A 26,579-nucleotide genomic window follows, 5' to 3' on the forward strand; every position below is an offset into this window, starting at 1 on the left:
AGAAGCAGCATTTTAATTAAACCTTGCACACCCTTGTGAGGTAGGTGAATGAGGCTGGCACTTGCTGTTGAGCTGCTGAGAGGTGACGCAGCTTCTCCAAAGCCCCTGAGCGGAGCTGAGGGAGGCAGAGCTGAGAGTGGGAACCCAAGTGTCCTGCCTGTGGGAAGGAGGCTGACATGGAGCAGAAAAGCAGGGAGATGGGCTGTGTGCCCCTTGTTCCTCCATGTCCCTTGCCTGGCATGGATGTGCCTCTGTACCCAGGGAGTGCTGAGTATATGATTGAGGTGGCTCCTGCCTCAGAACGGGGCTGTGGGTCTAGATTTCAAGCAGCCCAGGTCCAGGCGCTCTCTGGCACAGGGTTTTGGTTCAGGCCTGTCTCTGTGCTAGTCATTTGGGGGGGGGGGGCAGAGGCTGGCTGGGCAGGCGGGTGGACCTGTGGGCTTCTTCCCCAGCTGGAGCTGTTTGCCACTCCTGGTGGTGTTCACTGCTGGATAGAAATGTTCTCGGCAGGCCGCTTCTGTGCTAATCCTGCCAGCTTGTGGCTGGCGCTTCTTCAAAATGCATCATCTCCTGCATGGAGGACCGAGCTGTGCAGTGTCCCTGGGGCCTCACAAGCCGGTCCAGACCCTTCTGCCATCTGCCTTATAGAGTCTGTGGTCCTTGGGGGCTGAGAACAGCCAGTTTCACCCGTGCCCTCTCAACCTCTCCTGCCATGTGGCTCTGTGTAAGAGCTGGGCAGGTGGCCTGGCATGTGGCAGCATGGGCCGTGCTGTCTGAGGGCTGGCACTTGCGCTCCTGTCTAGGAGGCAAGGAGTTAAAATTCAGCCCCAGTCTCCTTGTGATGAATATTTAACAGCAGTGCACAGGCAGGAGCTCAGGCTTTCTTTTGCTGTCTTGACGGCTGTGGCTGGTAAAAAGCCTCCTCGTGTTGGAGCAGAGCAGCGCAGCCCCGGGGCTCGCTGCAGAGGAGGAGGAGGAGGAAGGTCGGCTTTGGAGAAGCAGAGCGGCGCTCCCTGGGGGAAGTGGTGGCAGAGGGAAGCTGAAGACACGCGTGCCTGGTGCCATCTGTCCAGCCCCGCTCTTCTCTCTGGCACTGGCTGTCCTGTCTGGCCAGCATGAGAATGCAAGGACTCGGGCTAACTTTTATTACTTTGCCTCTTGTCATCCGCGCAGCCACGGGAGGTGAGCTGGCAAATGTGCCATTTCTCTTCTCTCCCCCTTGGGTGTGGGCTTTGCCCTGCACACAGCCTGCTCGAGATGCGGGTGAGGTTGGGACCCCTGCACCCCGGGCTGTCCCCACTGGAGTTGGGGGGGTGGCTGTTTCTGCGGCAGAGCGGAGATGACACGGGGATTTCCTTCTCGGGGCTGCACTGGAAACCTGTTATCTGGTCCATGCCAAGTCTCAGACTCCTCCAGCCTTCTCCTCTTCTCACTCCTCCAGGCTGGGGCAGGCAGTTCTTTACCTGGCTGTCAGGGCCTGTCTGCCACGCTCCCTCTCCTTTGATCCATCTCTGTGTGTCTGTTGTAAACCCACTCTTTAGGTGGGGCCAGACCCGGCTGTGGTGCACTGTGCTGGGCGTCCAGGCAGACTTGGGAAAACTCTCCCTGTTTAACACCCGCATAACCAGTCAGAGGATCTACCCATCAGATCTCACCCCCACAAAACTCTCCCTGAAGTCCCACACAGGTTAGTCGGCAGGACAGGCTATGGGCCAGCAGTCAGTGGGAGCCTTGCCAGAGTAAGGACTGAACAAGGAGTTGCAGAGTTGGCTCTCCATCCTCCCAGCTGCTTGTGATTGGGTCCCTCGGGGAGATCTCCTTAACCCACAGCAGGTCTGGGAGTGACCCAGTGGCCTTGCTGGGTGCTGCCTTGTGGGAACTTTCCTTCTGCCTGACAGGCAGCTCCTCACAGGCTCTGCATTTTCCGTATCCCTGTCCCTGCATGCTGCTGTTTCCCCTGCTCTTCTTCTTTTGGCTTCCAACTTGGAGGGCTCTAAAGCTGAGGGGTGAGGGGCTGCAATACGGCTCTTCTCCATTGCAGTGTGTGTGGCGAGGGGCAATGGGAGCGGGGAGAGATTTGAAATCTGCAGGGCTGGATCTCCTCTTCTCTGTCATTGTGGCAAGCTGCCACCTGTGTCCCCTGTGAGGGGACCTGGCTGTGAGGCTCGGGAGCCTTCCTCTTGAAGGTGTCAGCTCCTAGCTCCTCCTGCTGCTCATTGCAAGAGCTCAGGACAGTGGTCCCCCTTCATGGGGCATCCTTGCCTCAACATGCCCTGCCTTTCATTAACTTCCCTGACCAAGGGGAGGACACGGCTCGCATCCCAAGCACCCACCACCCCGGAGACCCACTGAGAAAGCTCTTGCTCCCACCTGGAAGTGCTGCGCTGGCAGACGGTGGCTGGCACTAGACAACGTGAATGAGATGGGGGGGGGAGTGAGAGCATGTTCCTGCAAAGCTGCCTCTGGTTTATGGCACAGGCTGTTTTCTGCCAAACATGGGGAAAGGCTGGAACTGTTTCTGGAGCTTTATTCTAAGTCTGTTGAAAGTGGCCAAATTTTGCTCTCGTGGCCAGCGGCATAAATGCAGAGGCCCTGTGTTGCAGTTGGTGAGGATTCACCTGCAATGAGGCATTCAGGGGTTTGGCTCATTCTCACCAGTGGGTAGTGCTGGCTGGGTTTCCTCAGGAGCTACATTTCAAGGGGAAATGGGATGGATTTTCACGAGGCTCTCTGCTGTTCTTCCTTCTTCCGCCAGGTCTGTTCTTGGCAGTCACAAGCCCTAGCACCGTCCTGGCCATTTGCTCTGGGGAAAGATGCTCCTCTAGTCAAGGCAGAGACCTTACTTTGCTCTAGGTCTGCTGCCAACTCCTTATCTGGGGTTAATCACTGAGGACCCAGATGCTGTGTAGAGCTCTGATCCCATCTCTCCTCCTTCTTCCCAAGCTTCTGGAGAGCAGGATCCCCTTGCCTCTAGGGCTGCTCCTGCCAGTTTGAGCCCAAGGCTTTGTGAACTGTGTGCAAGGTGATGGCTTTGCATGACACTGGGCCCAAGTCCAGCACAGGCAGGGCCATTGTGAGCTCCTTTCAGTGTCACCCCAATGTGCTGCTGGCTGGGGGAGGGTGGGGGGAAGGTAGGGTTGCTCTGTCCCTGGAGCCCACCCATAGCTTACCTACTGGTACTGCCAATGGGGTTGAGCTGACAGAGGTTACAGGGGCTTCCCTCTACTAGGACCAGCTACACTGAGACCTCCAGCTCGTTCTGTTTAAGCTGATGGCTAGTAACAGCTCTCACGTATGGCCCTACTGACCTGTATGGTATTGAACCAGTGGGCTAGGGTTGAAAGGAGACATATCCCATTACAAAGCCTCTGAGCCATTCAGCAGCGTCAGTTCTCTTTATTGCACATGTGACTGCTATCTGAATGGTGCAGCACTGGGGTTTGCTTTCTGGCCAATTGGCCTGAAAATCTGCAAACCTCAAGGTAATGCACCAGAACTCACATTGTTTTTGGGACTGTGGGATGCAGGGGCCGTGTGAGCCAGTTGCTGACGCCTTGGCAGGGCTGCTGGACCATGGCAAGGAGGTCCAAGAGGCCTGGAGATGCTGCTTTGTGCCTTTGTGCTTCCTAGCGACCCATCCTAGGTTGTTCATGGTGTGGGCCTGCACTGCTGCTAGTTTTGCTGTATCTGTTTCATGACTACCGGATGACTCCAGAGCCTGCTGGAACTGGCATGGTGCATTCCCTCTACCAGTGCCAGCAGCCACCCACCCACTTGCTGCTTGCAAGTTCCCCCCTGCAATGGGCGCTATTAAACTATTTTCACCACAAGCACATGGTGCAGTGCTGCAGCTTTCGGAGCAAAACTGAGGCCATCCAAAACTCAGGAATTGTCTATGCTGAGTTTTCATGCTTAGATTTGAGAATGAAAATCACCACTGGGGGACTCCACAGAAGAGCCTTTCCTAGAGAGAGATGTTCTCACCCCAACAAAGCAGCAGCAAGAATGCGAATCTCTGGTAGCATGCCAGCCAGATCCTAGGGGGAATCAATTTCCTAGGTTTCAGCTTACCTGATCTGCACGTGCAAATGAACATTTACTTTGCCTACCTGTGGGTCTGGCCACATGCAAATGTACATGTCTAGAAATGCTGCGAGAGCAGTAATGGAGATGGATTCAGGCCAGGGTTATCTATAATGCACCTCAGGGTAGTTCCCAGAGGGACCTGACTGGGATTCGTGACCTGTGAAGATCCATAGGAAACCAGGAGCCAGTCAGAAGGAGGGCCCAGCTCTGGCCAGGGCAGGTGAGATTTGACTGTGCGTGTGCCAGGTGGGTAGAGGGAATTAATTCTTATGGCATCCCAGGTAGAACAGCTTAAAGCCTACGGCAGCAGTGCCTAGAAGCCACGTTGTGTGGCTAGACCAGCCAGCCTAACATAATCGCTCAGCAGGTGGAAGGTACCACACTTGTCTTCTGTCCCTAAATCAGAAAGACAGCACCCTCACCCAAAGCAACATCTGGACCCAAGACAGATGACAGTGGAGGGATCCCAAGGGCCTCTCTGCTTTAACTGGGTCAGGTGTGAGTCATGGGGGCTGGGCACATTCCCGTCTCAGTGTCTTGGTGCTAGGAGCAGGACTTAGCCCAGAGTTTGTGTTTTTAGATAAGGCAGGGTTGGTGTAGGCTAGCTCTGTGCATCACTTCAGTCTCTGTGAGCACAGCTACACGAGACGGGGCCCATTAGTACCACACTGGGTACACACAATATGCAAGCAAATCCAAGGTCCTGAGATATATATGTCTAGGGATGGGGCTCCTAATTAGTGACATGGCAGGTTTATAACAATGTTGCAATCACTCAAGGGAGGGCTTCATGTTCCCTCTCACCCTGTCCCTTACCTTGTCCCTCCTTCCTCATGTTCAGTTCTCCCTGACCAGGCTGTTCCTACTTCTGTCTTTTTCTTGCATGCAATGGCTCCCCAAGTGTCACATCATTGCACCATATCTAGACCTATGCCGGAGCAGAGAAAGCCTGGAGTGGGAGGTCAGTCCTCTGAGTCCTGGGGATGCTGGAGGAGGGATGGGGGAAGGGCATTGCTAACTTATTCTGCATTCCTGCATCGTGAAGGGCTGTGTTCCCTTGTCACACTGAGGCCAGGCATTAAACGAAGCCCCTGTTAATTGCTCCACTCTGCAAGGTTCAACTTGTTAGCAAAGGGAGCAATTACAGCTGTGCCTGTGGGGGTTTTGCAGCTTCACTGCAGCTGGCTCAGGGCTTACGGGAGGGGGTTACATTGTTAAGGGCAGATGGCAGGGGGTGTAGTGCACCTGGTGGCCCCAACCAATGCCCTCTGTATGGGGGCTGCCCTAAATAGCCTTGGGCATGTTCACATTGCGTGTTTCTGCCCTACCTGTTCACTTGTGGAAATCCAATACAACACGTGACTATGGGGAGAGAGTGTGGGAGGTGGATTTTGACAGCACTGCATCCAGCAGTTGATGAATTTTTCGGAGTGTAGGTGGGGCAGGGGGAAGGTCTGGGGGAACAAATGTTCATGGCTCCAGGCTACAGCAGGGGAGATGTGAATCCTACTGTGTGGGGCAGGAGGCTGTGACCCTAGAAGGTCCTGATCACTCAGACCTGGAGCACTAGTTGCTGCTGGGGGGGATGCTAGAGGAGGAGGAAGATGCTCTAGGAGGCGCAGGTCTGCATGGTGGTAATGCAGTGGTGAGATGTGAAGGACAGCTGGCTCCAGAGCCTGTTCAGTGGGAGTCCTAGTTGTGAGTAAGGGCTCCCAAGCACAGGGTGATCATGTCTCCTCTGTGGTCTTACCTCATTGTGGCTCTTGTACTCAGGATGGTCAGTTCTAGCTGTGGTGACACTGAGGGGGGCAGAGGAAAGGGATTCATAATCAGTTATCCTCTGCAGTGTGCTACCATCTCTCTGAAGACAGCAACGTGTCCAATGAATTTGGCCTCACGGCCCTGTGCTGAAGTAAGTGAAAACTTGTTATCCTTGCCTGACAAATGGGGAAACCAAGGCGCACAGTAGAGAAAGGTCACACATAAGCACTAACTATATGTCCGCAACATCTTAGGTTTTGATGCTATCTTCTGTAAATGTGTTCCTGAGTGTCTTATTGAAGATTGCATGGCAAGCCAGCAGCAGACGGGAGCGGTAGAGTTTGACTCCCAGGACCAAAAACAAACCAATACTGTTTCTTTCACCAAGACAGTGTTCGCTTACTACTGCAGTGGGTAGAGCCTCCCCTCCAAAGGGATTGCCTTTGTGAGTGGAGGGGAAGGGGAAGGGCAGCTGCATCTCATTGGGGATGGGTAGAAGCAGGTGTGTGTAGTTGTTTGGTTTTGGATATGGTCAGACTCAAAACCTGTATGCGCAGATGCAAAGAACTCAAATATCAGTATTGATCCCAAGCCACTGGACTTTTCACTGTACCAGCAGAAATCCACTCCTACACCTGGCTCAGGAGCCATCACATGGGTGAACACCTGACTGTGTGACTGTATTTGAAGAGTAGTTATCAGTGGTTTGCTGTCAGATTGGAAAGGGGTATCAAGTGGGGTCTGTCCTGGGCCCAGTTCAATTGAATGTCTTCATTAATGACTCAGATGATGGAGGACAGGAGGAGAATGTGAAACAATCTCTAGGCAAATTGGAGAAATGGTCTGAAGTAAACAGGCTGCAATTCAACAAGGTTATGTGCAAAGAACAACACAGGGGAAGAATAATCTACTGCATAAATCCATAATGGGGAACAACTGGCAAGGTAGCAGTTTTGTGGAAAAGGATCCAGGAGTTGTAATGGATCCCAAACTGAACATAACTCAACAGTAGTGTACTGTTGCCAAAAAAAAGCTGATATTCAACTGGGTTGTATTAACAGGAGGGTTGTTTGTAAGACCTGTAGAGTAATTCTTCCCTGGTACTCAGCCCTGATAAGGCCTCAGATGGTGTGCTGCTTTCAGACATGGGCATCCCACTTTAAGAAAGATGTGGAGCAGTTGGAAAGAATCCAATGAAAAGCACTAACACCTGAATTGTCTAAAACTATGGGGAAAGAACTGGGGAGATTTGATAACAGTCTTCAAATGTGTGAAAGATTACTGCAAAGAAGAACATTATCAACTCTTCTCCATGTCCATTGGGCATAGAACAAGAAGTAATGGGCTTAAATTCCAACAAGGGAAAATTAGTTAGGCTTTAGACAATAATTTCCAACCATCAGGTTAGTGAAGCAATGGGATAGATTGCCTGGGGAGGCTGTGCAATCTCAATCATGAGGTTTTTAACCTCTGTTGGGAAAGGTTTAGGTTTAATTGACTCAGCCTTGCAGCAAGGTGTTGGACTAGAAGGCTTATCCAGGTCCCTTCCAGCCCTATTTGCTGTGATGCTGTATGTGGGAAGCTGGAGAATGACTCTGCTGTAGAAGTCCCAGTGTAGGGCCCCAGAGCTTTGTGCAGAAACAAATCAGCAGAAGCAACTAATTGGGGGAAAGACACTGCAGCCTTGGGGACTGAGTTACAGTTTAGCTGCAGTAAATTAAAAAATGATGAATATGGAGCTGTGCGCTGCCTGCCACCCAGCCTGGCAGGTTTTGAAAAGGGAGTGAACAAATTAAGGCAAATTTCCTTGGAGAGGGTCTGCTGGGGAAGAGAACAGCGAGAAACAACAATGACCAGGACAAAAGCATGTGAAACAGAATCCCCGGATTGCACGTTGCAGGGGAAATGCTGGTGCAGACCACAGACAGCTGGTTTTCAGGCTCCCACCCCCCACCAAAGCTCTGGTGTGGTAAGGAGGATGGGAACCTGACAAACAGCTTTGGCCTCCCACCTTCCCAACTGCACTGGAGTCCCTTTATCATATTACCTTCATGGAACAGTCCAAAGTTAGCTCACCAAGTGTTAGATAATACAATCTGGAGATACCGCTCACTGGAAAAGGCCAACTTTACTGCACTACGATAGCACCTAGCCTGTGGTTTACTGCTTAAACGCTTGGACACTAGTGTGGTAAGTGCAGTTAGCTTGTGCTAAGTGTAACATGTAATGACCCTTGTGAAGAATAGCAAGGCTCTCAGGGACTCGCATCATTAATGAAGCTGAGATGAAAGGCTGGACAGAAGAATGTGGCCATGGCTGGCCAACTGGTGCATGGTGAGTGCTGATTACAGTGCTTGTCATGATCATCCCCTTGTTATCATGGGCAGCTCCAGTCTGTCTGTCTGTAGTTTCTCATGCTGTGAGCTGCTTGGGGCAGAAATGTTCAGTGTCTGTGTGTGGGTATGTGTGTTCAGGCATATAAATAGCTGGAACAATGAGACCTGATAAGGTCCTTTGCAGTCCATCCCTGGAGAGTGCTAAGTGTGAAACACGTCTGATGAAACAAGAAGGATACCCCGGATTCTGTGTCTGGAAATGTGATGGGGAAATATGTTGAAAGAATCCAGGCAAGTACTCTTGCTGAGCTTCATCTCTGTTAAATCCACAGTAAATGCATGGAAGCACAGGGGAGGCCAATCTGGTTAAGTAGAGATGCAAAGAGTAGGATAAGCAAGACTGAGGAGGTTAAAAACATAATAAATCCAGTGAAGGAGAGGACTGCAAGAACTGGGAAAGTAAATAATCAGGTTACAGGGATAATTAGAGGAGCAAATGCAAATATTGAATGCTGAATTGCAGAGAATATTAAAGCCTGCAGTGAAGGGCTCCTTGGATGTATTATTAATAGGCAAAAGATAAAGGGAAGACTGGACTGGTAAAAAGAAAAGAGGAGATTAAAGACCAGCCAGAGAGAGGTAGGTTTTTACAAGAGCTTGCTGCTGGCTTTATTGAGCTGGAAGAAGACAGGGGAATACCTTAGAGGGGAATGGTGTTTATTGTAGCAGGATGGGAAGGTGTCACCTTCCTCCTACCATGTCTCCCATTTGTCACCCTTCACTGCCTGTCCCTGTCATTTGCTGTCCTCCACATACAGCCTGACCCCATAGACCCTTTTCTCTCCTGCTTCTCCACAGCCTGTCCTCCTCTCTTCTGCCTGTCCCCTCAGAGCTGGCTCCCATCTCATCCCTAAATGTCTTTTGTTTCCCCAGCCCTTAGTGTAAGATGATTTCCCAGCCCCTGCAGCCCAGAATGCAGTGCTTGAGCATTTATCCCACTGCTGTCACCTGCCTGCCCCAGTCTGCCATGGGCTGACCACATGCTCCCCAGGGTTACTCAAGCAGGGGGGTTGTCAGATTATGATCCCTGCACCATCCTCTGCAACCTCTCAATATTCCCTGGTCTGGCTGGAACAAGACATCGCAACAAAGGCCTCACAAAGGGTGGCAGAGAGGTCTGCAGGTCTGTGAGAACTCCACCCTGGAAGGGGGCTGGGCAGAGCATTAATTTTGACAGTCTTGAGACCTGTCCAAGATGCAGCAGCCTGGATGTGGGCTGTGGCCCTCCCTGAACATGCCCCTACTGCCCAAAGCTGGGTTTGGCATGTTATGAAGCATGCTGATGCCACATCTTAGGAAATCCTGAGCTTTGAATGAATTGAAATGGCAGTGGGGAGTGGCAGTGGCACCTGGATTAACTGCTGGTGAAATGGCTATAAAAAAGGGGTTGTGTGGCCTGGTAGAAAAGTAATGAATGAGTGTCTAAGGCTGGTGGGAGTTGTCTAGCAGGCTATTGTAGGAGCTGGGGCGGGAGGGTCGGGGGGGTAGGTTGGCTTGACAGCCTCTAGCAAGGTGAGGCAGACTGGGGTAAAAGCATGTGAATGAAAATTGCAGCCAGTGATTGGGAAATATTGCATTTGCCAGTGAGGAAAATGAGAAGGGGTTGGGTGGGGGTCATCCTGTAGCCTGGTATTTCAGAACCAATGGTATTTTAATCCATATCTCCCCTTTGAGAGCACGTACAGTCAGGGAAATACAGAGCACGTTTGCTAGCCAGTGACAGGTAAATGCAGGGAAGAGGTAAGATGTGAAAGGGTGAGTTTGTCTTTGGGCTAACTTTAAATTAACCACTTTAAACAGCTCCAGTTTTCTTTATGGGAGACTGACATTTTCAGCTGTGTGCTGTATTTTTCTTTTTTAATCCTTCAATTTCTGGTGGTTCCAGCAGGCTTTTGAGGGATGTAATTCAAACCTGAAGACCTGAGTACTGGGTCTCTGGTCATTTAGCCTTTCAATGATGCCATTTGGCAAAAAATCAATGGCATCTCTATGATTGAAAAGAATTGGTTTGTTCCAATAGGCTGGGGAACTTTCCCGATCAGGTGCTTTGCTGTTACCCTGTGTACCCCATCCTGTCTGAAGCTCTCTGTTGTCTCTCATTCTGCACTTAAATGGGTCAGACCAAACTTTCATGACACATGTTTTTAGCACCAGGCCCAAGGAATCCCTACCCTGACTGGCGCCTCTAGGCTCTATGGCCATAATACAGCAGTGCCAGACATGTGCTGTGGCATGTATGTATGCTGACTGTAGCCTGGTGATGGGGCCCCTATCTTTCCTGTCCAAGAAAATGCTCAGTCAAAGAAGCTCTAATAGTTTCATGTCCTGTATGCCCCTGGCATTATACCCCACTCTCTTTTGTGGGAGTGCATTGTTTGCTGCACAGCTGGGTTGTACCCTGCAAGCTGGGAGCGGGCTGAGGGGTTGGACTCACTCCTCACCACATGACCAGCATAAGGACTATGATCTGCACAAGCCCATGGTTTTATGCTGCTTCTGACCAGTGCAGGTAGAAGCTTTGTGCTAGCTCTCTGCATCCAGGCAAAGTCTGTCCTTGGTGTGTTTGGAAAGGCCAGGGAGGGGGGTGAAACCTCTCTGGAGAGCTGCAGCTCAGGCACGCTATTTCCTTTTGTTACTAATCACCATGTGTATTCAAACAGCCCCTGTGCTGACATGATCACTGCTGCTGCTTGCTCCAAACCGCCTGTGCAGCCTCCTGCTCCACCCTCCCTGATCCCATTCTCCCAGGTTGCTCATCTGATTTACCTGCTCTGGCCTTCAGCCCGCAAGCTCTTCAGGGTCAGGACTGTCGATTTACTATTTGTCTTGTACCACACTAATACACCAAGGCCTCCACATGCCTGAGTCCTCTAGGGGTGACTGTAAAGTTAAGATTAAAATATAACAAAGCACCAAGCAAAATATCAATGTTATTATTTAACTCATTCCATGATCATATCTAGAGGCTTAAGCAGGGTTGGGTCCCCTTTGTGCTAGGGGCTGCAGACATAAATGCTCAAGATGTCTAAACACAAAGAGAAGTAATATGACAAATGCTCTTACCAGCATCAGAAGAGGACTGATGATGTGGCTGGATATGTAACAACTTGTGGCTCGTTTTAGTGTCTGTTTTTCCCTTTAGCAAATATTTTGGGCACACACAGAGCCTGCAGTACAAATGCAGCCGTTCCAGTGCTATTCATAGTAATGACAGCATGTGGCATATGTTCTGTGAGAACGGAGTGATAGAGTGCATCCATGGGACACTGAATTTAATGTGTTCTGGGCTGGTTTTCAACACTCTTCCTTTTCAATTTCCTTCTCTGCTGTCGTAGGCCACCGGAGGAAGGGGGCAGGTATGTTCTTGCATGTTAGCTTTTGGGGCTATTGGACTGGAGTGTTTTGGGGAAGTGATGGGATTGGGTTGGATGGTCTCTGTAGCCGTGATGTACTTGAGCAAACTGGTACCAGCAGCCCTGGTATTGCTCTGGGTGCTGGGGCTTCCAACCACCTATGTAAGCAGTAGGCACGTACCCAGCTAACAGTGCAATGCAGTATAATGCTCACAGGACAAACCTTTGCCACGTGTAGGCCCCATGCTTTGCTTTACATGGGTGTTCCAGTTAAAATTGATGGGATGGCTCACACTTGTCAAGGTGAAGCACAGGTGTGTTTGCAGATCAAGGCCATGCTGGCATTAGCAAGCCTCCAACTGGGAATCTACAGCAAAAAAGGCACATGTTTCACCCACGGGAGCTGCTGCTGCTTTGAGAGACACGCTTTTATCATTCTGGGTGGGACCAGCTACACGGAGGAGACACGATCTCATTCACCTAAGCTCCTTGGTGTCATTTCACGTGGAATGATTTATGGGAGAGGCACGGAGTTAGTAACAAACCTTTGAATGATTCAGTTGGCTTGTTGGTCTAAACATGCCACCACCACTGCTTTTAAACACTAGCATCATCCCCCAAAGGGTCAAATATCAACAATACGATGGTCGACTGCTGCTGAAGGGACCAGCAATGCATTTCAGTAATGGCATGAAGCAAGCAGCAATGGCTAGCAGTTAATCGGCTGAACACAAACAAGAATCCATCCTGGATAATTCCTCTGATCTCTTCCTCTGCCCTCCATCTCTGATATGTTTTGTCACAGCCATTTTGGGAAGCCCGAGTGATATTTGGGTTGGATGGAGATCTCTATAGGGTTCTATATGAGGTCCAATCTTGTTCCAGCTCTGGAGCAATTCCACTAAGATGCTTGGAGGTCCACAAGCCAGGACATTTTGCTCCTCAGTGTGCTGTCTCTTAGCATCAGGGGCATTTCCAGGCCTTTGTGTCTGATGCACATTCTTCTGCAAGCACAGCACTGTTGCATAGTATGATGGGGTCAGGAAAGGTTAGGCTCCAGGATCTCTTTCCCCTTACAAAAAAAAAAAAAAAATGGGGGTCTTTCCCTGTCCTTTTCCATTCCTCCCATTCTGTATTCTGAATTCTGCTCTCTTCCACAGGTCAGTGGTGCTACGATTCTCAGGATCCTAAATGCGGTGAGTCCTGAAATGGTTTAAGAGCACTTGAGCATGTGGGAGCAGTGCATGTCTGAGGGCAGTGTGAGCACACAAGTTGCGTGTGCATGGTGGGGGGATGGTGTGGATGAAGGTGGTGCCACCTTTGCGTGTACATGTGTAGTTGTGGAAGGCAATGGGAGTGTGACTGTGTCATAAGTGGATGAGGCAGCTGAATCTAATGTAGCTTCCCTTAGAGTGGTGCTGGGCAAATATCAATACATATGCTTGGGGCTTTGAGCTTATGGTGGGCTCTCAGTACTGCTCCAAGGGCAGTGACATGCTTTTTGGAGTGCAGTGAGGATATGCTGGGCTGCACCACAGTCCTCCCTAGTGCAGCTGAGAGCTGGTGTGGACATGACTAGAAGCTTCAGTCCTTTGGGGGCCACTCTCTCCCCTTAGGAGAAGGATTTTGTTGTATAGTGTTAGCAATCTGTGGGTGCTCTGTGGGGCAGGGAAGATGTCAGCAGAGTTTCCCTGGCCAGCTGGGGACATGCATTTGAATTGGGCTTCCCTCTGCAGACAACTGTGCCTTGCAGAGGAGGGGTGCATTTGAATTGAATTGAATTCCTCTATTTTGCTGAATAAAAGATTCAATTTAAAACATAGGAAAAGCCTATGGAGCAGCAGTGTATGTCCTGTCAGTGTCTCAGCAGAGCCTGGAAGTCAGCAGCATTCTCCAATATCCTGCTACCGGGAATGTCGATGTGGCCTGCTGAGTGCACTCTCCCCAGGCCAGCCTGTGCTCTGAAGAGCAGGTGCACATGTAAATGGGGGGTGGATGGTCATGTTTTAAATGCCCAAACTACCCATATTTTTGTCACTGAAAAAAATAACCAATTGTTTCACCTGCACTTAAATATAGGCATACATATGGCTAACACCTTTCAGTAAAGGTGCATTGATAAATAGTTTAAAAAGGGCTGATAAATGATTAATAACTAGTATAATGAATGGCTAATTCTCTGTCAGAATCCAACAGATCCACAGGGGGTTTTCAGCCATGGCTTATCACTGTTAACAATACATCAGAATAATGCCTTGGTAAGCACTGATAGCTGATGCATTGATAAAGGGTACTGAGACATGCTCCTGACATGTGTTGATTAGTTATTAATCCTTTATAAGGCATGTATAAAGCTTAGCCTTAGTATTCATTTAATCAATTTAAATTCCAACAGTGAGACACAGTTTATATCCAGCATTCAGTTTATATAGGTGTGGCATGGGTTTCCCACATGCATGTATTCTAGTCTTCAGTAAATTGCAGCTTCTAAAGATCTGTCTTTTGAATCTGTTTCTTTAGAAATGTGGTAAGTTATTTGGGTGTGGCCACAACATGAGCAAGCATGGCTATTCTGAGGCTTTACAAAGGCATTATGTTTCTAATATACTTCCAAGGTATTTTGTCTCATGTATGGGTGCTACTGAAAAACCCACTACTGTATTTGAAGCTCACAGTTTAGATGTGGAACTTGACTGCTGGAAGGAATTACTTGAAGGGTGCATGAGGAAACCAGCCTGTGTACACCTGGCTAGAAAGCTGGCAGTGGTTCACTAAATAAAGAGCCAGCTTAATTTTACAAGCATGGAATCCATTCTCACTACTTATGCCTGCTGGCTAGTAAAACATGGTGTCAGTGGTTCATTTATTGAGACCTGGAGCAAGGGTTGAAGTGTGATTAACAAGCAAAGGAACAGAACAAGTAAGCAGGCTGGAGGGACCCAGGCCATGTGGAATAAAGGACGTCCAGATGAAACGCCTTCCAAAAGCACGAAGTGCTGACAGCAAGAATGGAGAACAATGCAGAACAACTGATGAAAGATAAAGGCAGGATGCTGGAGGCAGTGTTATTTTCCCTTTTTCATTGGGGAAAGAAGGATGAGAACTGAGTGTGAGGACCTATTGCCAAGAATAAAGATCTGAACACTGAAACTACTCCGAGTGCTGTTTGAGTGCTGTGCTCCTAGACAGAGTAAGGCTGTGGACAGTGAGTTTTTTCAGAACTCTGGAACCCGCACGTAGCTGCGGAGACGCGCGTATAGGACACATACAGAGCCAGCCTTAGGGTGGGTGATGGGGGCGACCGCCCAGGGCACTGTGGTCAGGGGGCGCTACATGCACACACGTGCACACACAGCAGCTCTCAGCCCCCAAGCCAGTGGTGGTGCTTCAGGCAGGCAGAGGCATTGGCAGAGGCATGGGGTACAGTTTGGCAGGGAAGCAGTCCCTAGCCCACCCCCTGCTTCCAGCCGCTCTTCAGGAGGAGTCAGGGTGGGCAGTGTGGGCTTCTGCCTCCTCACCAGACTGTGCTCTGTGTCCCTGCCCATCTGCCTCTGCCTGCAGCAGTGCCACTGACTTGGGGGGCAAAGGGCAGGGGGGCACCAAAATATAAGTTTGCTCAGGGCACCATTTTCCCTTAGGCTGGCTCTGGATACACGATTCCAGCTGACCAGACAGTTGAGAGAAAAAAGATCTGACCTTAGAAAAATGCCTCCAAGTAGCAAGGCCAGCTGAGCTGGGCAGGGAAAGGATGCAAATAATGCTGATGGCTAGTGTGGAATAAATACACGGGCTCCAAATAAGGGGACCCAAGAAGACAGAATTTCTGAGAACTCGGGCATCACGGTCTAATGCACATGTTGTGGAAAGCAGCATGAAAGGCAGAAAGAAACATGTCTGTCTATGGACGGCAGTGCAAGTTCATGAAGGAGAACCACTTTGGCCCCAGTGCTGTGGAAAAGCAAAGCAGTGTAGGTAGTTGCGGAGGATTGTGATGGGGGGCATCAACCCCACATAGGCATAGAAAGGGGTAAAGGGACCCTGGGGACTAGATTAACTTCCGCTGGAAAGGGGGTATGGCCAAGTTGAAGCAACAATTCAAAAGCACGAGTGCAGTACAGGCAGGCAGAGGAAGGGTAGAAGTTGTCCCCTGGGAGGAAGTGCTAGACAAGGAGAGGAGGACAGTGGCACAGTGAGGAGAAGCTGAAGCCTCCAGCCCGGCAGTGTGGGAGGGCTTGGTTTGAAACTCTGTGTTGGAGGTGGGGACTGAGGGGAAGTCCCAGAGGGGCTGAAGACTTTAATTGTGTTTGCATCTATTTGAATGTGGGAGAAGCATGTTGTTTGGAACCGGGATGAAGCCCGTACCCTGGGGGTGGCAGGACACTAAGGGGGGTGGTAGCAGGGGCAGGCTCTGTACGCGGGGGACTGAAAGAGCACCATACTGGGCCCCATGGGGAAGAATCCCTCTTTCTCTAGGGCACCTCAGAAACCAATCCCATGGGGTCCCAGGTGGGCTCTGGGAAAGAAACAGGCCCGATGGTGGACTGGAAGCCTGTACAGGATGCTGCGCAAGGGGAGGCTTGCAGGGATTTAAGTCAAATGCCCGACAGTGGGAAAGCCCTTCTGCTATGAGGGAGAGGAGTGCTGCAGGGAGAGATGGAGGAGGCAGCCCAGGAGTTTTGAAAACCTGAGGGTGAGGGTGGGTGGGAGAGCACTGCTTCTCCACGGGATGCATGGGGAGTGGAGGGAGAACAAGAAACCCGGCTTTGAGAGCAGAAACTTGGAGAGCAAGCAGAGCCTGTCCTTCAGAGGTGATTACACTAGTAAGGAAAGAGGGACCTGCCTGTCAGACTAAATATAGGTCCTATCCCTGGGAGGGAATCCTACTGAATTATGAATGAGGCTTGAAAAAGCCCCTGCTCATCAATATTGAGGATGGTTGGCTGAGCACGAGGGCATCTCCTGCGGGGAAGGGGAATGTGGCAGGAGCGGTGTGGGAAAGCTAATGAAAGTGTTGGCGTGAGCTGCATCCTTTTGCGGCCAGAGAGAGCTTTGCAGAGGGCTGCGGCGCTGTCTGTGATGCGCAAGTCCTCTGGCAGAGGTGCAGCTTGGACCCATGTTAGCTTGCATAAATCGGGGAAGTGAGGAGCCCCTGGCAGTGTGCATTTGAAGCAAACCAAGCTCTGTTTAAATGTGTGTGTGAATGCAGCACTCCGCTGCTCCTTCTGCGGAGGGGCTCTCCGGGGAGGTGAATGGCACCTTTTGGAGCTTGTCTCCCTGTGCGCAGTGGGAAGGAGATCCTAGGCACTCACCACCCCCTGCCTCTGTCTGCAGGCCCCAGCCACTGGAAAGATTTCAAAGCGACCTGTGGGGGAGATAACCAGTCACCCATTAACATCGACAGGCGCAGGCTCCTTAGAGACAGCAACCTAGGAGATATCCTCTTTGAGGGCTATGACCAGGCCCCTCCGGGCAAGTGGAGGCTCATGAACGACGGACACACAGGTAGGCAAGGGTGCCAGGGCCCTTGGCTCTTCCTCTTCTGCTCCTACATCTCTGTTTTTTAAGTGGACATATGCTAGGCTTGATTAATCAGCTTCTCTCCTCTTTGGTTTCACTCAGTGGTGATGCCGATGATGACTTATTGTTGGTACTGCTCCAGCAGTTAGGGGTACCCATCCTGGGCTCAGACCCCATGTGCTAGGGGTGGACTGAGTTAGAGCAAAAGGATGACCCCTATGCCAAGGAGCTGACAGACTTACATTTGGCTCTGTTACTGGCAATGGGTTATGGTCGAAGAAACGGTCTAGTGGTTTCCCTAGAAATACGTAGACTATAGAGACATGAGCTGGGTGGGCCTGCCTCTTTCTTACAAGCTTGTCCATGATCATATGCTCATTTCTACATTTCCATGTGCCTCCGGTCACCTGCTTTGCCTACACAGAAGGCATCTGATGTCTTTTGGGAGGCTGGCAGGAAGATGGGGGGTATGGACCCCTCTGTGACCCTGTGCTTTGATCTGTTTGCAGTGATGATGAGCCTGGAAGGAGAATCCATGATGGAACATATCAACATCACCAGTGGGGGCTTGCGTGACAAGTACCGAGCCCTGCAGTTCCACTTCCACTGGGGAAGCCTCACGGGGAACGGCTCGGAGCACACCATCGATGGACACCAGTACCCCATGGAGGTACATGCATGAAGTGACCTCCCTTTTACTTCCATAGCAGGGAATGGGGATGGTGCCTTGAATAATTATTTGTTAAGATTATGTACTTGGACCTCATAAGAACTCAGAGAAATGGGTGTGCATGTTGGAATCTGGCTGCAATAGTTTGAACTAGGGCTGTCAATTAATCGTGATTAATGCTTGTGATTAATGTGTTAATTTGATTCTGTGTTAATTTTTTTGACATGGTTTAATTGCTGTTGGTGATGGGGGGGGAAAAAGCTGCTCATGCTGCTCTCCCCTCACTGCTGAGTGCTTGCCTGAGCTGCTGGGGGAAAAACGTCTCCTCCCCCCTTGCTGCTGCCCGGCCACACACATCCACACCCACCAGTCAGACAGACACATACCCCACCTACCCACACACCAGTCAGGCAGGCAGATAGACAAACACAGGCGCACGCACGTGCACATGTGCACATAGCCAGGCAGGGTCCTGGGAGCAGATTCAGCAGCTGGATGCAGGTAAGTGTATGGGAAAGACAGAGGTTGGAGGGCCAGGTCTTGGACTGTCTAGGGTTTGTGTACATGTGTGTACATCCAAAAAATTTTATAAGAAATTGGGATTCTATTATTGTTTAATTGCACAATGAAAATTGCGATTAATCTCAACTTTTTTTTTTAATTTCACGATTATGATTTAATTTTATTAATCGTTCGACAGCCCTAGTTTGCACTCAAATAGCTGCATATTTTTGCATGCGAGTTCATGAGAGCTAGTGAGAGAGCATTTTCTTTTCTCTTAGAAGAAAAATCTGATGAAAATGGAAGAAAGAAATTAGCTTCAACATTTCAGTGGAATAAATCAGAAACTAAATATTTTTCTTTTGAAATGCTGCCACCGTGACTTCTAGGAAGGGTAGTTTGGATGCCCCGTGTTCCTGTTCTCCTTGAGAGACTGGGCTCTGTGCTTACACTGCAATTCCCATGATGCAACATGGTGCCCCTCTTGGCAAAGAAATACCTGGTATCACAGCAGGAGCCTGGCTGCAGTGCATTGTGGGATATGCAGGCCAGCTGGGTAGAGCAGAAATTGGTTGCACCTTTTATATGGGTTATTTGTTTATGGAAGCAAATGTAGCACAACGTGAAATGCAGCATGAACAAACCAACCTGGGGGGGACCGTGCAAAGAGGTCCATTTTGTGGAAATGTGCAAAGAGCACATTTTTCCAGGTGCTCACATGCCAACTTTAGCAGTCTGGCAGCAAGCAAAAAGAAAAGGAGGTTCTCACTGATGAAAAGAAATTCAATACAGTTGGCATTACTGAAGCAGTGTGGTCAGTATGATGTGCATGTTTGTAATGTTGAAGTTTCTGGTTATAACTACCTTAGGAAGAACAGAATAGCTAAAAGCTTTTTGGGGAAAAAACACTCTACATTAAACACAGTGAGACCTATGTTCAAGTTACCAGTAAATCAGAAACACGCATTCTTGAATGCATATGAATCTATGTGCTAACTATCAAAGCCCTGGAGGGGGCTACAGGTAGGGGATCCGTTACAGACCAGTGAATCAAAGCAGAGAATTTGCTGCTTAAGCACCAGTCTGTAATGTATGGAAAGAAAAATGGTGTTATTATGGGTGATGTTAATTTGGGAGACATCTGTTGGAGGTGTCATGCACCATGCAATAAAACACCATTAGAGCTAAAAATTATGGATGATAATTTTCTTGCACAAAATGTATTGCAGCCACTTGTAGGTAACACTGTTTCGGACCTCATTATGAGGACTAAATATGAATTTATCACTGAACTAGTTGGCTAGGGAATAATGATCGTGACCTGATTACAATCAATATAGGCAAGCAGTTCCAATCAGAATTTATATGTCTGGTGCTTCAAATGGGCTAATTTCTCAAAATGAAGGAAAATTATGAGCTAAAATTAAGAGGCAACATTTGGACAAAAAACCATGAATGAAAACTTCAACGTTCTTTAAGAAGAGTTTCTTAGCTGGCCAAAAACCTCAGGTCCACAAAAAAGAAAAAAAGACAAGTCTGGCAAATAAATAAATGTATATATAAAATGTGTGTGCATGTATCTATGTATGTGTGTTTGTGTGTGTGTGTATGTATATGTGTATATGTATGTATATGTATTTATGTATAACAAATGTAATACAAAGGGAAATATAAATTGGAAATTTTGAACTGTAGAAAACTGATAAGGGAAGCTAGAGGTGCCAGGGGAAACCATGGTTGGCAGGGCTTGAGTGCTGTGCTCCTAGACAGAGTAAGGCTGTGGACAGCAAGTTTTTTTCAGAACTCTGGAACCCGCACGTAGCTGTGGAGACGTGCGTATAGGACACATACAGAGCCAGCCTTAGGATAATAAAGAGGAGATTTTAAGAAACAAAACAACTTTTAACAGTAACATAGGATGATTACTAGAAGAAGAAGATTCAATTGCTAATGATGATGCAGAAGAGTCTGTCTGGATCTAGCCTACTTAGCCAAGCTAATTAGCTTGCATCCAGTGCTGTGCTTGGATGGCTATACTGCTTTTGTAGCCCGTCCAGAGTTAGCTTGAATAACTTTGCATGGTGCTGACAAAGTCTTCATATGGCTACATAGTGCAGGCAATGCCAATCAGAGTTACTTGAGCTAGCTCTACATATGCTGCTTCCTAAACCAGAAGCAACACAGGCATATTAGCACAGGGCCAGCAACATACTACCGGGCTTTGGTTCTCAGCAAAGCAGAGCAGCTGTAAGGTAGTAGCTCTACTTTTGTTTCAGAGATGGCATGTCTCAAAAGGGTGCTGCAGGAAAAACTGGGGGTATCTAAGGCCCCAGCCCCTCCTGCATCTGTCCTTGGTGATTGGTAGGGTTCCACCTGGATCAGTATAAGGTCAGACACTGTTCAACACTTTCATCAGTGGCTGAAAAATCCCTGCAGATGACCCAAGGATTTGTGGACTAGTGTTAAGGGACTGTATCTTGGGAAGCAGTGACTGAAAAGGATTTGGGGGTCACAGTATCCATGAAGCTTCCCATGAGCTCTTAGTGGGATGCTGTGGTATAAAGGGATGTGTATAAAGGGGAGGGGATCAGGGGCAGATCTGCAATGCTGGTAAGACTGATACTGCCCATGTTTTCAAGGGATGGTGAAAAATTGGAGAGGATGAGGGAAAGAAGCACAAAAAAAGTTTGAGGAGAATATGCCATACAGTGAAAGACTTGGATAGCTCCACCTGCTCATCTCAGGGGTGATGTGGCTATGAAGGATAAGTAGCGTCATGAAGAGAAAACATGAAGGAACTCTTAAATCTGGCAAAGAAAGGAATAGCTCTCAATGTCTTTTATTGACAGCTGGATGTCTTTCTGGGGGCTGAGCATAGCCAAACATAAGCTGTGGGGCTCTGCACAGGTAAGATGTGGAGGTAAGATGCTCTGCCTAACACTGGAGGTCAGACTAGCCGATTCAGCAGTCTCTCGCTTGGTCTGAAGCTTCCTGATTCAGGGAATTGCAGCATATCCGTTAGGATACACTGCTTCCTTCCAGGACCTGTATTCTGAATGGGCACCTGGCCATGCCGCTAGGAGTATGGTTCATGTGAGCATTCAGAATGTATTTAAATCGTGCTCTTTTAAGAACTATGACTTTTTAGCTCACCTCATAGTTCTGAATAGGGAAAAGCGATCAGGTGAGAAGTGTTCCACCCACACAGCGATTTATCTGACTTCTTCCTAAGGCTTTAGAATATGGGAATGTCTGAGTTTATGCTCATCACCTCTCAGAGAGTGACTTGACTATTTAGCTTCCCGAGACCTGCAGATATGAGTGGCATAGTTCAACTATCTTTTTGTCTGTTGATGATGGTGCTGCAAAGGTGCATTGAGAAACAGAGTACTGCTTATGTGTAATGGGTTTGATGGCACTGCTGCCCAGGTGTGCTGGTGACAAGCAGAATACCATTTACTGTGTAAAGGACATTGGAGTTGGCCTTGCAAACCAGTGGTCCCATCTCTTGGTCATTGTAGAGCTATTGACATGTCAGTAGAAAAAAGGATTCCCCCCACATTCTTGGTTGCAAATTGCTGCACACCAGGTGTGTAGTCTACACTGAATGCATCTGCATTTCCACAGCCTGTATATATATCTATGTATTTTGCCACGTGCTTTGAGCTCTTCCTTGATCAGGGGTTGTCGTACCCCTGGGGGTACTTGAGAAGGCCCTAGGGGCTACGTGCAGGTGGACAGGGATGGAGTACTGCCACACACCATCCTGCGCTGCCACGCAGGCACTGCCTGCCCGGCTGATGCAGGGGGCAGGGGAAACTTGCACGTGGTGGCTGCCACTGCTCCACATTTGGCCACATGCCACCCCCTCCCTCCCCCCCCCCCCGACATCCAGCTGCCAGGGGTACACTCATCCAAAAAGGTTGAAAACCCCTGTCCTAGATAAAAGCCATTTAAAGTACATTTGAAATATTTATTATGATGCAAACAGCATGATGCAAAAGAGGTTGACTGTGGATAGCAGCATTGTGGTAGCAGATGCTAACACATAGTATCAGCATTTGTAACTGAGATTGCCCACCCACTCTCTTCTCTCCTTCTGTTCTTCAAAGGACACTCTTTTTGGGCAGCACTTTGGGTTCTCCCAAGCTGCAGATTTAGATGTCCTGGGCTTGGGCCCAGGGAATATAACTTAGCCTGATTGGCTTTCTACAAACCACCAGGGATCCAGTGGATTAATTAGAAGGAGGGTATTTGTGTTCTGGATATGGTTATTCATCTTGGGTGGCCAGGCTTTGTCTATGACTGTGTGTGGCTATGTATTGGTGGAGTATGTTACCAGGGAGGGTGGATACCTACCATATATTTACTTGCATAATAGCCATGCTTGCTCATGTTGTGGCCACACCCAAATAATTTACCAAATTTCTAAAGAAACAGATTCAAAAGACAGATCTTTAGAAGCTGCAATTTACTGAAGACTAGAATACTTGCATGTGGGAAACCCATGCTGCAGGGTGCAATTAGCGTCACTCTTCATTCAGTCTTGCTTGTGAGATTGAGCAAGACGGAGAGGTACAGATGACTCTTTGAACCATCTTTGGGTGCCTATGCTTCCTCAGTCTTATTTCAGCGTGACTGCATGCTAGCTTTTAGTGGCAACCTTTCAGGAAGAAAAAAGCATAGCTACTAAGTGAGTAAATATGATGTCTAGTGTCTGAGAGGTTTGCCATAGTCTCTGCCTGTTTTCAGAAGAAGTGCAATTTTAATGAAGTCTTAAAATACACTAACACTCTTTTACACCCCTCTGGCATTGTACAGAAACCTCACTGTGAGTGTAACTGTAATATATACCCTGGTAATGCCCTGTTGCACTACTTGAGTGGGGCACAGGCCCGACTTGTAAGTAAGAATCAGGCCCATGAGTGTCAGGCATATGCAGAGAATCCCACTAATACTGAAGAGCTATGTGCCATCCTCCAGAAAGTGCCCTGGAAACACAGAGCTGCAGGTCTGCTCACTGCTAGCACAACTGATGGTTAATTCTCGCAGCCAGTCTTGGCAGTGGTCCCCGAGGCAGGTTTCACCATTGTTTTGTGTTTCTTCCTCTCTAGATGCACATTGTCCACATGAACATCCAATACAAATCTATTGCTGAAGCGAAGGGGCACCCGAATGGGCTGGCTGTTCTGAGCTTTTTGTTCAAGGTAAGTCACACGATGGTCCTGCCATGGGTTTGCTCTTTCACTGCATGCCAACTTCCCTTTGGGGGCTTGACCTGGAGCCTCAAGTCTTTTGAGTAATCCCATGGATGTGCTGGAGGGTTATCTGTAAGCAAAGCCCTTCAAAAGCAGAAAATCCTCCCTTGAGATCCCACCTACTTTTGTACTTCAGGGGACCATGTTAACAACATCATGGTCATCAGTCTAGACTGAGCTCCTTTACAACCACTAGAGAGAGACTACTGAGCAGTGCAGGGCATTACTGGGGCAGCATAAGAAAATTTGGGTTGCCATTACCTAGACAGCGTCTCTTCTGGGTCTCTGTGGTGCTGCCAGTCCATCATTCTAAACAGCAAGAGCTTTACTCTCAAAGGGAAAAGGGACCTACAAAAATAACATTGGTCTTTGTCTCTGGTGCCCATGTGGACATTTGCAGCCTAGCTGCTGTGGTGTCAGTTCAGGTGTGCTGGGAGTTCCCAGATCACAGACCATGTTCCCTCAAGACCCAAGAAACATCTATATGGTTTGTTAACTCTTTGCTTAATTTTAATCATGATTAATGGTCTAATCTCTGCTTAACATGTCAGCTCACCATGTGACACAGCACAGAAGCAGAACAATATAGTGCCACAGTCTCTCTGCCAATAGTCACTTTGGTCCTTCTGCTTCCCTGAAAGGATTACATTACATGAAGCTGCAACTAACATTTTTTTAGTTGCATAAACACACATTTCTTGAGAAGGACCCTGGACTCCCTTTTATTCTTATTCGTAACTCAACAACCTGTACTCTCCCTGCTGTTCCTCCATCTTGATGCTACCATCATGCCACTGTGTCTGATCTAAATGTAGCCAAGTTTTCATTTCACTTAGGCTAGGAGCAGACGTTGGATTTATTCCTGGATGTGTTGTCCCAGAACTAATATATCCTAGGATTGGCATGTCCATGCATCACCCTTCTAATTAGGGTTTAGTAAGTGGCTAAATGCAGTGCCGCTTTTCTGCCATTGAGTCGATGATGCAATCCTGGGATAACAGTAAAGATGTACTTTGCAGTATCCCAGGTTAAACTGTTACTACATCTAATCTGGGAAACCTTTTTAGGATTTTATCCCTGGACAACGGGGTTGGATGTCTGTGTAATTGCACTTTGTCCCAGGATGAAATGGTTTATCCTGGGATAAATGCAATGTCTGTGTGCAGCTTTAGATGTCAACCTTTCCTGAGGGCTACTCTCTTATGCATTCCAGTGGCCAGGGCAATGGCTGTGTGGGGAGTTGGAGATTTCCATTTCTGGAGCACTCAATCCCTTTCTGGCTGGCATTGCAGCTCCAAAGAGCCACTTGCTCTTTGCTGTTTGAAGTGCTTGAAATGGAAAAAAAGGCTTAGAAATTCAGAAAGTAGAATGAGGTCATGGTGCTAGAGGACCCCTACTTATGATTTTCTTCTGGAAAGAATAGATGTGAACCACTCGCTTTTGTTTTCTTCAGGCTCCGGAGTGCCTGAGGACATTTTGGGAACTTGGCTATCTGAGTGCTCACCTTATTGAGTTCAGGACCATTAACTGCATATGTTTTATTTTTCCACATACAGGGAATAACAACCTATGTACAGCCTGAATGCCTAATGTTTAAACCTGCATTTCTATAATGCTTTCTATCTAAGGGTGTCAAAGTACTTGCAAATGCTAGTTCAATAAAACCCCTGCCCTGTGATGAAGGAGGATTATTATCCCTGTTTTCCAGTCAGGTAAAATTTAAGGCAAAAATGTGGGTTGGGATTTGCCCAGGGTCCCCTAATTAATCAGTGGCAGAGCCAGAAATAGGGCCAGACTCATCATAAAACCATGAGACCCATCCTTCCCCCCAGGCTTGTTGGCTTAGCTGCGAGCCCAAGGCATTTGGCTGGGGAGCATGTTGATTTGAAAGAGAAGTGGTTAGTGTGGTCCAACCAGCCCTTCCTCTCACAACAGTGCTAACCCATGAGCCAGCCAGGCAACATGGTGCAGCATGTCAGCGTGAGGACTGTCCTTAGACATTTCAAAGAAGTTTACTGAGAGAGGATGGTGACTTGGATACTCCCTTGCATGTGAGGGCAAGACTGCCCCTTCAAGCCCCCAAGGAATGTCTTGACACCCTGAGATTACTAAGGGGCTCCTAATCCCATTGTCGCCTTGCCTGCACTTCAACACAATGCGCCAAAACTGGAATTTTTCCATGTTAAGCTGTCACTCTAAAGCAAATCAACTCTCTGAGATTTAAAGGGGAAAAAAAAAATCTGCTATTCCCTGGGGGTAGCACAGGGCAGTTTTGATTGGCAGCTCAAGTAGATGGCATTAAACACAGTTTTAGAAATGAAATTGGCAACCCGGCTTTGAATACCACCTCTTTCCCTTGCAGAATAGCAGCTTGGCATTCACCTCTCTCAAGAGAATAGAAGCAAAACTCACAATAGACTTGTAAGGACAGTGTTAATGTGGCCTAACATAAGCACTGAGTGTCATTGCTCATTAAAGATCTCCAGGCTTTTTAAATAAGGGATGGGATGTTCATTCAATGCCCAGCCAAAGTCCCAACTCTGGAGGTACGTTCTGTCTCCTAAAAGTGCCTGTAGTGTCAGTGGGACATGTTATTCACTACTGTGCAGTGCAGGTCTGTGTTGCTGAGTGGTGGGCACATTCACCCAATGGGAGGCTGCATTTCAGTGATGGGTGAACATATTTCACTGTATGAGTTATGATGCATTGGCCAAAAACTCTTTGATAAATTGCCATTGAGAATTTAAAATATTATTCAAAATAATGATTTGCCATTGAGAATTTACGATACGTTACAGTGAGACTTTCCATGGCAATGTTCCAGCTTTGATGCAATGTCAGTTGGGAAAGAGTCAGAGAGAGAGAGAAAACAACATAGCCAATAACCAGGTGCTCAAGGGGCTCACTTATGTCTTCTACACCTAGGATGACTGCCTAGGTGGGACTTGTAGCTATTCTGTGATCTCTCTTGAAAAGGTCTTAATTTTTTTTTCCCAGTGAAAAATTCCCAAGACTGTGTTGACGTCTCAGAACATTT

At 48.4% G+C, this 26,579-nt stretch overlaps 1 protein-coding gene across 1 annotated transcript in view; it reads left to right on the forward strand.

The window, feature by feature from the left end:
* The first annotated feature begins 892 nt into the window (after positions 1 to 892).
* Positions 893 to 26,579, forward strand: part of LOC102575509 (carbonic anhydrase 15) — a 29,289-nt gene continuing 3,602 nt past the window's right edge. The window contains exons 1-5 of the mRNA XM_019499168.2: positions 893 to 1,182; positions 12,757 to 12,792; positions 16,928 to 17,098; positions 17,623 to 17,783; positions 23,399 to 23,491. Coding sequence (XP_019354713.1) covers positions 1,116 to 1,182; positions 12,757 to 12,792; positions 16,928 to 17,098; positions 17,623 to 17,783; positions 23,399 to 23,491 — 528 coding nt within the window. The 5' untranslated portion in view covers positions 893 to 1,115. The remainder of the gene's footprint in view (positions 1,183 to 12,756; positions 12,793 to 16,927; positions 17,099 to 17,622; positions 17,784 to 23,398; positions 23,492 to 26,579) is intronic.

Source organism: Alligator mississippiensis, chromosome 10 (genome assembly GCF_030867095.1).
Source record: "Alligator mississippiensis isolate rAllMis1 chromosome 10, rAllMis1, whole genome shotgun sequence".
In the NCBI taxonomy this organism is placed as follows: domain Eukaryota; kingdom Metazoa; phylum Chordata; order Crocodylia; family Alligatoridae; genus Alligator; species Alligator mississippiensis.